General features: G+C 39.5%; 1 protein-coding gene across 5 annotated transcripts in view; it reads left to right on the top strand.

The window, feature by feature from the left end:
• Positions 1-11,784, top strand: part of LOC126511726 (zinc finger protein 431-like) — a 116,211-nt gene that overhangs the window by 5,465 nt on the left and 98,962 nt on the right. For 3 of the 5 annotated variants that reach the window (XM_050159100.1, XM_050159097.1, XM_050159103.1), the window contains exon 2: positions 2,586-2,802. In XM_050159100.1, the coding sequence (XP_050015057.1) occupies positions 2,692-2,802 (111 nt within the window). In that variant the 5' untranslated portion in view covers positions 2,586-2,691. Of the gene's footprint in view, positions 1-2,585; positions 2,803-5,956; positions 6,522-6,715; positions 6,777-7,955; positions 11,765-11,784 lie in introns of those variants that run through there. The other 2 variants (XM_050159099.1, XM_050159102.1) reach the window with 2 other exon arrangements.

The raw sequence follows: 11,784 nt of genomic DNA, 5'->3' as shown, positions 1-11,784 counted from the left end.
CAACTTCTCTTTTTCTTACTTTTTTTTTTACTTTAAGAATTTTAACTTTTAGTCTGCATACATTTTTAGCACTGTAAATCATTTAAAATTTTTCTTTGTCTTTTAATCTCTTTAGTGTATATCTCTCTTTTTCTGACCACACGAGCCTTTAAATTATTGAGCAATATGAGTAGGATTAAAGCCCTGGCCTTGTCAGCTAGATCCAGTCCATTCCTAAGCTTTCCAGCCTCATGGCTGAGGTACTGGCTGTAGCCATGTTTACTGCCAGCACTCTATGGCCTTTCAAGGTCCCTGTCAGCCAGCGAGCTACAACAGACAACAGTCAAGTCCTCTCTCGGTAGTCGGCCCTCCTGCCTCAGTCAGAGTTTGCCCTGGCAGGACGGCTCAGAAAGCCGGCATTTTTAAACAGCACAGCTTTTTTCCTGTTACAGCTGAAAACCGAAAAGCATGTTCAGCTTTTCATCAACACCATTTAAGTGTTTCGTGGCAGGACCTCTTAATGAGCTGCAGGGTTTTGAAGCTGAAGCTGAGTCAGGAAGCCTCTCTTAGATGAGAGCGCTTGCTTGCCTCTAGCAAGCAGAGTAGTCCCGAAAAATTGTTGCTACCAAGAAAACATGCATGCTTTACTCTTTCCCAAGCTTTCTTAGGCTTTCAGTTGATTCAGTTGTCCACACGTTGGGCAGCCATCTGTTGAAATAAGAGCGGCGTTCTGTCTTCTGAAGGTACCAGGCACTCTCAGAGGGTTCACAGAGGCAGGCAGCCACACAGGCAGTATATGTGTGTGATATCAAGCATGTGTGTACATGCCCTATCATCCTTTATGATAGGGCAATAGCACTATTAAATTGGGGTATGTCTCAGGAGCACACAAACACAAATCTTTGTGGGGAAGTGAGCACAGGACACCAGACTCCTAGCTGTAGCCTCAGAATCAGTTCTGGAACTCCCAAGTGCTGATATTTAAGGAAAGTCCCACCACCACACCACCCAACAGGATCCCTCCTCTTCTCTGCAGGTGGGTGTCAGCTTGACTGACTGACATGGCACAACCCAAGACAGGAACAAATGTGCAAATTCCACTGTGGGCATCCCAGCTCCTCTGTGCCCACCACATAGGTGCCCCCCTCCACCTCTCTGCTTTACAACAAGGTGCTAGGCCTCCATTGAGAATCGCCAGGACGTGTCCCATTTTTTACCTCACTGTGTCTGATGGCTCTCTGAACCTTGGTAAGACCAAAGAAGTTTTTCCTGTGCAGCCTGTGAAGGACAAGACTTTCCATTTTAATCCCATGAAACCCCTCCTGTATAAGTCATGTACACCTCCCCCAGCAGCCAGCACTGTCCTTCCATGTTTCTTAGTTAGTTTGTATATTGACACGAGGCATCTCTTTACATAGCCCTGCTGGGAAAAAATGACTTTTAGAGTTCACAGAGCTCACTCTGCCTCCTGAGTGATGAGATGATGGTAGTAAAGGTGTTTTGCTTCCTTTTATTGTATATTTAGTTTAATTTTAAATTTTATTCAAGTGTTTCTGTGTGTGTATGAGAGACAGACAGACAGACAGACAGACAGACAGACAGACCGAGAAAGAAGAGAGAGGTAATTGAGTATAAAGTTATTTCCACACACTTTCTAGGTCACATGTCAAAAGTTTTCATTATCAAAACAAAAGCCAATTAACAACTCTGACCTTTTTCTTTATTTGCTTGTTTGTTGGTTTGTTCGTCCACTCGATCATACTTCTGAACACATATTTGCTTACTTTATTTATTTATACTGGAAGAGTTCAGTTAGAGTTAAGAATCAGTACAGAACAAGAATGGTAGGTAGGAAGGTATCCTGGGAAAAGAGTAAGACATTATGCCCTTCCCTTTGGAAGAAAATATTCTTCTGGGAACAGGTCCAGAATAAGACAAGAAACCTTAGTTTCAAGTGCTGCCTGCTTCCCACAAGTCCTTTCCCCAAAGTCAGGCATTTAGATATGCAAGGGTCTCCCTTCAGTCCCGTTTGAGGAACTTCAGGCCCTGACTTTAACACTTGACTGGGGCCTATTTTCAAGGTCAACGCTAGCCACCCTCCTCCTCCTCCTCCTCCTCCTCCTGCTACTCCTCCTCCAGGGACTGAAGCCACAGCCCAGTTCACTGCTGCTGTCTGCCATGGGAATTCATTCTCAGATCCTGCAGCCTCTTCAGGACACAGACCATTTCTTTTAGAAATCCCTTTCCCACCACCACATATGTCAGATAAATAAATACTAACCAGCAGAAGCTCAAAAGCAGATCCTCAAATATTGTTTTGATTTTTGTTTTCTCGAGACAGGGTTTCTCTGTTTAGCATTGCTAGCTGTCTGGCCTTGAACAGAGACCTGCCTGCCTTCTTCGTGGAGTTTTGGGGTTACAGCCCTGTGCCTCCACCAACCAGTTCATTTCTTTTTTTTATGCCAGGTTCTTTAGTTTAATGTTAGTTAATTTTTTGAAATAGTATGCTTCCTTCTAAAAGCGAACCCATTGATTTACATTAGCAAGAGACTTGCTGTTGAATTTGGCATAAATTTCCAGCCAATCTGGGGCAATTCTGTCTTTAGAGTATAAGCCAGTCCTGGACCATGGTGCTGAGTCCCATCTACTCACTTGATCCCGTCACTCAGACCTCATCAGCCAATCAGAGCCTCCAACAGACCTGCCAGTCAGATGGGAGGGCTCTTCCCTGAACCGACTTCCTTTTCAGTTCAGCTCCCTCAAGCACTGTGTCTGGAGCTCTTCTGTGGGCAGAGAGTCTGTCAGGTCGACGGCTGCACCATGGTGAGTGAGGGGTTGCTCTACACGGACGGGAGGAGTAGCCGGGCTTGGCGAGAGAGGGGCCGCTGTCCCTAAACTAGGGGGAGCGGCCGCTGAGGCTTGAGGCCCCTGTGGTGGGTAGGAGCCAGCGGACAGACAGAGCGTCCAAAGCAGCAGATGGTGGTGTCTGTCCTGTTTATATCGTCACGTGTAGAGAGAGATCACCAAATGCGGAGACTCCTGGTCTCTCCTGGGTCTTCAGAAGTTCTGCACTTTTAACATTTAGGTTTGGGAATCCCTCTGTAGTCAATTCCGTGCGACTTTTAAACGATTTATCGCGTGTAGAGTAGCGCTCCACTACTAAACTGTGATGTAGACAAGTATAGTTGATACTAGAATTAATGGTATAAGGATTTACTGGTTCTTAGGAGACAAAGTCACACAAAGTAGAATTTAAGTGAGGGAGTTTCCAATAAGTGAACTCTCCCATGCAGATAGATATGTTCAATCCTGGTTTACACATTTAATCAGCTCAGATGTTTGAGACACAGGCAATGGCTGTAACTCCATGTGTCAGCTTACAGCACTCAGCAGCTAACATTTTACATGGGACAAAGTCATGCATCCTCTTATTAATGGCATTCTCCCTACCAGGGAAGTGCCTACTCTGTTTCAAAGTCAGTATAACTAAGAGTTCAATCATTTTTATCATTTTAAGAAATCAATTATTATGGCGTACGCCTTTAATCTCAGCACTCGGGAGGCAGAGGCAGGAGGATCTATGTGTGTTGGAGGCCAGCCTGGTCTAGAAGAGCTAGTTCCAGGACAGGAACCAAAAGCCACGGAGAAACCCTGTCTCAAGAAATCAAAAAAAAAAAGAATTAATTATTGGCTATCATATTTTAGATTTCATTTTCTTCAATGGCATAAGTGCTATAATCTCTTTGTTTCTATTTTCCAATGTTTGCCAGTTTGTGTATTTCATTCGATTTTTAAATGCTATTTATTCATCTATTTATTTATATCAGTTTATAGCTGTGATTCTCAACCTGGTGGGGCATGATTCTTTTGGGGAATCAAATGAACCTATCACAGCACTGGCTTAAAATCATCAGAAAGTAGAGATATTTGTGTTATAATTAATAACAGTAGCAAAAATACAGTTATGAAGTAGTAGTATAAATAATTTTATAGGTGGGGAGGTCACTACATCAAGAGTAACTGTAGCCGGGCGGTGGTGGCGCACGCCTTTAATCCCAGCACTTGGGAGGCAGAGGCAGGCGGATCTCTGTGAGTTCGAGCCTGGTCTACAAGAGCTAGTTCCAGGACAGGCTGCAAAACCACAGAGAAACCCTGTCTCAAAAAAGAAAAACTTATGAACTTAAGCTGTGCCATGCGTAGAGAAAATATGTCCTGCCTGCTTGCTCCACCACAGTCCAAGATGGCAGAGGCACATTTGCTGCCTCGAGAGCCATGTACATTGCCCCATTTTCAGGCATTCACAGAGACTAAGTTGCCATTAGCAATCCTCTCACAGACCCCATAACTGGTCCTCCAGAAAGAGTCAGAGTTCGTGCTGTCAGCTCAGCCCAGAAAGCCGGCATTTCAAAATGCTGCAGCTTTTTTTCTGCTACGTCTAAATCAGGAAAACCTCTCTTAAATGTGCCAAAGCATGTCACCAGTAAGCAAAGCCCATTTGGGGAGAGAAATGTAGCTAAACTTCATTTTTTAGTGTCTAGAATTCCTTTCCAAGCTCTCTAAGATTGTAAGTGGATTTTAGTTGGCTGCGTGGTCTGTTTATTATGGGAAACTGCTTGTTAGTTCCCAGCTGCTCAGCCTGAAAACAATCACACAGAGTCTGTATTAATTAAATCACTGCTTAGCTCATTGGCTCTAGCTACTTATTGGCTAACTCTTACATGTTATTTTAATCAATTTCTATTAATCTGTGTATTGCAATGTGGGTATAACTTACATGATAAAGTTCTCAGCATCTGTCTTCTGCAGGGCTACATGACTTTTCTCTTGACTCCTCCTTCTTTCTCCCAACATTCAGCTTAGTTTTCCCAACCCACCTAAGAGTTGTCCTATAACTCTGTTATAGGCCCAAAGCAGTTTCTTTATTAACCGATGATAATCACAGCATACAGATTGGAATCCCACAATATGAGTTTCTATAGCCTCAACCCATTTTCTGTTCTTTGTGCCTACTGAGTTGTGGTTGAAACTAATCAGTCAGCTTTCTATCATTACTTCCCCACCATCATAAACTCTATCAGTAAATCACATAAGGTTTAGTAGAACTAGCTGCTGTTTGGTGCTAAGGTGGTTTGGTAGCCTACTGTTTTTATTTTTGTTGATTTATTTTTGAAGACATGTTTTGTGTAGCCCTAGCTGTCCTGAATGTAGCTCTATATACCAGTTTGGCTTCAAACTCAGAGTACCTCTTAACTCTGACTCCATAGTGCTGAGATTAAAGGTGGGCCAGCATTCCTGACTTTTTTGTTTTTATATTGTTTTTATCAAGCATACGCTATTGTAGTGAACTTCACCCATATCATAAATTTTAAATTTTACACAGGGTATCATTATGTTTCCCTGGATGGCATGTGTTCATGACATTAATACTACCTGTGCCTTCTGAGTCATTGGATTGCAGGTGCATAACCTTCTTTCTGTCTGTTTTGTTTGTTTTGAATTTTTATCTTAAAAAGGGTATTTTACATGTATCATGGTTATGCACCATGTGAGTACCTGGTCCTTCCTTACATTGATCAAAAGATGGTACTAGAAACATTGAACTTGGAATAATGAATAGTTATTATCCCCCATGGAAGGCATTGGTACGCAAGACCAGGAGGACTTTTTACTGTTGAGCCATCTTTCCTGCTCTGTGTTGATTATTTGTAATCAGCATATTAATTGCTATTGTTTTCATTTGTCTATTTATAACTTTTTAAATACACAGTGCCTTTTAGTCAAAACTTATTTATGTTGCAGTTTAAATTGGGGCACTTCAGGTTTCTGGTAATGAATAAAGAGTTGATGTGAATGCCTAACTTTTGTAGAAACTTCAGCAAAAACCTGTGAGTTATTCCTAACTTTTATGTTTGTTTGATTGACTTTTATCATGTGAAAGAGGTATTTAACATGTATTTTTGGCTGCCCTAAAAGTGATTGCATAGAATACGCTGGTATTCAACTCAGAGGCAGATAAATATTCATGCCTCGGCCTTCTAAGTAAAGGATTAGAGGAATGATTCAATGCATCCAGCTTTTTCATCTTATGTTTCTTTTTTTGTAGTCAGAAATTAATCATTCATACAATATCTCTTATCTGTACTCTGTACTGTTGATCTGTTTATGTATCTTTCATTGTTGGGTAGTAGGCATTTCTTTTGAAAGGTGATATCCCAGTCAAATGGTTCAGAAATGACAATGGTGACCTTCGGGATCAGTTTGCTTCTAAAGTGACTTGGTGATTAAATTATGATGTCTATGTCATGGAATAAGTATGGGGAGCACCAGATTTATATGACTATACTGGCAAAAAAGTACACATTTACAGTGTTGTCACATCATACTTTCTGTTGTACACATGTATGGGATATTTTAGAATGCAGTGACCTATGATGACGTGCATGTTGACTTCACTTGGGAAGAATGGACTTTGCTGAATCCTTCCCAGAAGAGTCTTTACAAAGATGTGATGGTAGAGACCTACAGAAACCTCACTACTATAGGTAAGACTAAATTATCTTTCATGTTTCAAATAAGGGGACAAGTGTTGATTGGTTAGTGATGTTCTTTTGTAATATGATTGAGAAGGAAGAATGGGTAAAGAAATCAGGTATGGTTTTAAGTTTTACTTATATGGTAACAAAATTTTTTATGATTTTTAATATATATCATACATTTATCTGTCACTATATTTTAGGATATAATTGGGAAGACTATAATATTGAAGAACATTGTCAAAGTTCTAGAAGACATGAAAGGTAATTTCCATGTATACGCTCATACAAATCTACCCCTGAAGAATTTATAATGTATCCTTTATGTTTTCAACCAAAACAACAATGTAATAAAGTGCAATGATGGTTATTAAAATTATCACAAAATCATATACTTTAATTTCATATTTCTGAACTGCATTTGCAAGTCATTCTTTTAAGAAAGAAGTAAGGAAATGATGCCTTAACCTATATTTCCATTTCAATCATAATACAATGAGAGCTATACTGTAAAATTGTCAGTGCATTTATTTCATATTATTCATATTATAAAAGATACATGTTGAAAACATGATAAGTATATCTCTGAAACTCTCTATTACATTAATATTCCATAGAAAAGGTACTTTATCCCATATACTTGTGACTGTGTTAAGTTTAGTGAGGGGGAAGTTAGAGTCACAAATCAAGGGGCAGCTGTCGTGGAGAGGCCTTAATCCAGATACCACAAGTCTATGAGGACAGAAAGTCAAACTGTGAACTCAGTGTGGAAGCTTGATATTTGTTATTCTTCCTTTATTAAGTATATCATATGTTCCTCTGGATACAAGCCACATGAACATAGTGAAGTGAAAAAATATAACATACCTCTCTCTTAGAACAAATGGAAGATATATAGCAGTCCCCATGTTGAGTATACTGGTTGAATTTGATGTACAGGTATTCAAGTCATTGTTTTTCTAGTCTCATTGTTAATATATCAATAAGCTCACATTTCAGAAAAGCACCATGAGTACTAGGACTGTGTAAAAACTTCTGTTTGTCCTAGTACACTTAGCAAATGTAATTTCACTCACAGTATAGGAAACATTAAGAATGCAGGAAGAGTAGTAAAGCTCTGAGGTTTTTCAGTTCTTTTCAAATATGTGAAAATTCTCATACAGAAAATAAGATTCTGGAAATGTGAACCATGTAATAAAGGCTGTTATCAGTTATCCTCACAGATGAAAAGCAAGCCTTAATGAAAAGGAAAAACAAGATTGTAAACATGGTGATAAAACTTTAACATATAATTCTTCTTTAAAATGGACTACATTGTAAAATTAATTTATACAGATAAAAATATTCAACAGTGTATTAAATGTAGTAATGCTTTCACATGTACCATTATCATTGTAGGCATGAAAAAAGTCAAAATTTCTGCATATACTCATTGTCTTAAAGCCTTTGCATGTTGTCTTCACAGGCATGAAAACCCACACACTATATTGAAACCCTATGAAGAAAATAAGTATGGGAAAACTTTTTCATATCACAGTCATCTTCAGATGCATAAAAGATCATACACTGGAGAGAAACACTATGAATATAATAAGTGTTGTAAAACCTGTGCATGTCACCATACTCTTCAAATGCATAAAAGAACACATACTGGAGAGAAGCCGTATGAATATAATCAATGTGGTAAAGCCTTTGCATTTCACAGTATTCTTCAAAAACATAAAAGATTACGCACTGGAGATAAGCCCTGTAAATGTAATCAGTGTGGTAAAGTCTTCGCACAACACATTCATCTTCAAATTCATGAACGAACCCATACTGGAGAGAAACCCTATGAATGTAATCAGTGTGGTAAAGCCTTCACACGGAAAGGCCATCTTAAAACTCATTTAAGAACCCATACTGGGGAGAAACCCTATAAATGTAATCAGTGTGGTAAAGCCTTCGCACGGCAAGACCATCTTCAATCTCATGAAAGAAGCCATTCTGGAGAGAAACCGTATGAATGTAATCACTGTGGTAAAGCCTTTGCATGTCACAATTATCTCCGAAAGCATAAAAGAAGCCATACTGGAGAGAAACCCTATGAATGCAATCAGTGTGGTAAAGCTTTCACATATTCCCATAATCTCCAAACTCATGAAAGAACCCATACTGGTGAGAAACCCTATGAATGCAATCAGTGTGGTAAAGCCTTCGCACGGCAAGACAATCTTCAAAGTCATGAAAGAAGCCATACTGGAGAGAAACCTTATGAATGTAATCAGTGTGGTAGAGCCTTTGCATGTTTCAGTACTCTCCGAAAGCATAAAAGAACCCATACTGGAGAGAAACCCTATGAATGTAATCAGTGTCGTAAAGCTTTCGCAAGATCCCGTAGTCTCCAAGATCATGAAAGAACCCATACTGGAGAGAAACTCTATGAATGTAATCAGTGTGGCAAAGCCTTTGCATATCCCAGTACTCTCCGAAAGCATAAAAGAACCCATACTGGAGAGAAACCCTATGTATGTAATCGATGTGGCAAAGCCTTTGTAGATCAAAGTAATCTCCAAAGACATAAACGAACCCATACTATAAAGAAACCCTATGAATGTAATCAGTGTGGTGAAGCCTTTGCAAAGCACATTCATCTACAACGTCGTGAAAGTAGCCATATTGGAGACCAAACCCTTTAAATGTAATCAGTGTGGTAAAGCCTTTGTCACATTAGTCTCCATACACATGAAAGAACAGATACTGGAGAGAAACCCTATGAATATAATCAATGTGGTAAAACCTTTGTATGTACAGTGATCTCTGAAAACATAAGAGAACCCATACTGGATAGAAACATTACGTATGTAATTATTGTGCTAAAGGCTTTAAAAACATGAACTAACACATGTTGGAGATACTCTATGAATGTAATGAGTGTGGTAAAGCCGTTGCACTTGACAAGTATCTTCAAGTGCATAAAAGATCACACAGTGAAGATAAACTCTATGAATGTCATCAGTATGGTAAAGCATTTGCATGTATGTATAATGTGAGTCATGAGAAAAATATTGCATAGAAACCCTTTGAATGTATTCAGTGTGAATATAAAGTTTTGTACTTTATATAGGAATAAAACTTTTTGTGTGCAACAATCTTTTAAAATCTTTGTATATTACAATAGACATTGGCTAGCTGAAAAAGATACTGAGGACTTCTTATTATAAAGTATTTGGTAAGATCTTCAGTCAAAACACTTATAATCACCTACACAGTGATTTGAGTTTCCCTTCTGTATGCTGTGAATATATTTTGTTACCATTGTTTATTAAAGAAGCTGCTTTGGTCCTATAGCAGGGCAGAATAGAGCAAGGCAGGAATTCCAAGCCGAGATAGAGGAGAAAAAAAAAGTGGAGTCAGACTCCATGTATCTGCTGAAGGAAGGCAGATGCCCTGGAAACTTACTGGTAAATCACAAGTCTTGTGATAAAATACAAAATAATAGGAATGGGGTAATTTAAGATGTCAGTATTAGTTAATAAGAATCCTAAGCCAATAGTCCAAGCACTGTTAATTACTATAGTTTCTGTGTGATTATTTTGAGTCTGTACAGCCAGGAATGAACAAGATTCTTCTGCCTACAACACAAGACTATTTGTTCCGTAGAAATAAATTTGACAGTGTTAACAATCTTTTCTAGCATTATGATGTCCTTTTTATACTATTTGTACTTAAAAACTCATGTTAAAATGAATTTATGGATTTATCAAGCCCTATCTGTAGGGTAAGTGGGCCAGCCAAGAAATACATCCTGACCCTGAACCAGAGCCAGTTAAATATATAATTTTGACTCTGAAACTATAGCCAGAGAAATACATTTTGACTCTAAGACCAAGACAAAGAAACACACTTAGTTCCTGAATCCAGAAGCCAATAAAAGAAACACCTGACCCTGAAACCAGTCTCAAAAGGTTATAAGGGGCCAGTGAAAGAACACACTTTGGCCCTGAAACAAGATCCAAAAATAATTTTACCCTTGACCACCTGAGCACTAAACCAGCTAATCCCTAAGCTTCAGATCTACCAACACCTGAGCATGAAATCCAGCCAACCTCTGCTGTGTTCAAGGTCAGGGATTGACATCTAAACAATTCCCACCCTGAGAATCTTCTCCCTGGGAAATCTCTGCCCCTAAGCATTCCTGTATAAGTTCTTTACATGTTCAGTTGGCATCTGCCCATTTCTGCCCTGGCCTAGGCAGTCCTTCTGATTCTTCACTTCCAAATAAATTTCTTGAATGAGTTTTGGGTGAAGACCTTTCTCTGGAGCGATCAGAAACTTTGCAGTGTATTTGAACAGAGAAGTTTTGGTCACCTCTGCTGGCAAACCCCTTAAAGGAGCAGAGCAGAAGTAGCAACTCTCCACCCGAGACTGCAACATTTCTGCAACAGTTTCCCATCAACTCCAGTGAAGCTGCGAAGTAACAAATTGGGCTGAAGCTGAGAAAAAAAAAAAATGACATTGCTTTTAGGAAACTCCCTAATCGGGTGGAACAGAGAAGCAACTGGACAACTCTGCTAGGAAACTCCCTTAGGGAAGTGGAACAGAACAGCAATGGATGTCTCTGCTTTGAAGCTCTCTTAGCAGAGTGAAGCATGTCCCAGCTGTGATGGCTTTATTTTATAGGGTAGCAGTATTGCTACATCTTTTAGGGGAAGAATTCGGACTGGAACACAGCCTCATGTATAGCTGGACTTCGCAATAGTCATCAATTGTCAGGGACCATCATTGAGAAGAATACCACTTACCAGCTTGGGGGAATGGGGATTAGAATGAAAATAATAAAACGGAAGCATAGGATAGTACCAGGAGGGAGTTCCAGTAAATACTGTAAATCTGCCTGTGTATAGTTTTTCATATACTTTTTTTAAAAAAAGATTTATTCATTCTGCAAACAGTATTCTGCCTACATGCATGCCTGCAGGCCAGAAAAAGGCACCAGATCTCATTACAGATGGATGTAACCCACCATGTGGTTGCTGGGAATTGAACTCAGGACCTTCAGATGAGCTGGTAGTGCTCTTAATCACCGAGCCCTCTCTCCTGCCCCAATACATCAGGGGAAAGAACAAAAGACTGCTTTAACACAATGCAAAAGACAACTAGAACAGTTACTTGCTTCAATACTTTGAGCCATCAAGTCCTCAATCATTGAGAAGAACATTCTGTTATTCAGGCAGTGAACCCTCCCTAGACCAAGTATCCTAAAGGCAGTCATTCCCTTGGTCAAACTCTT

This window comes from Alexandromys fortis, unplaced genomic scaffold (assembly GCF_014885135.2).
Source record: "Alexandromys fortis isolate MF-2015 unplaced genomic scaffold, M_Fortis_MF-2015_v1.1 scaffold_90, whole genome shotgun sequence".
Lineage (NCBI taxonomy): Eukaryota > Metazoa > Chordata > Mammalia > Rodentia > Cricetidae > Alexandromys > Alexandromys fortis.
The sequence above is the reverse complement of the archived record's forward strand: the minus strand, read 5'-3'. Positions and strand labels throughout refer to the sequence as shown.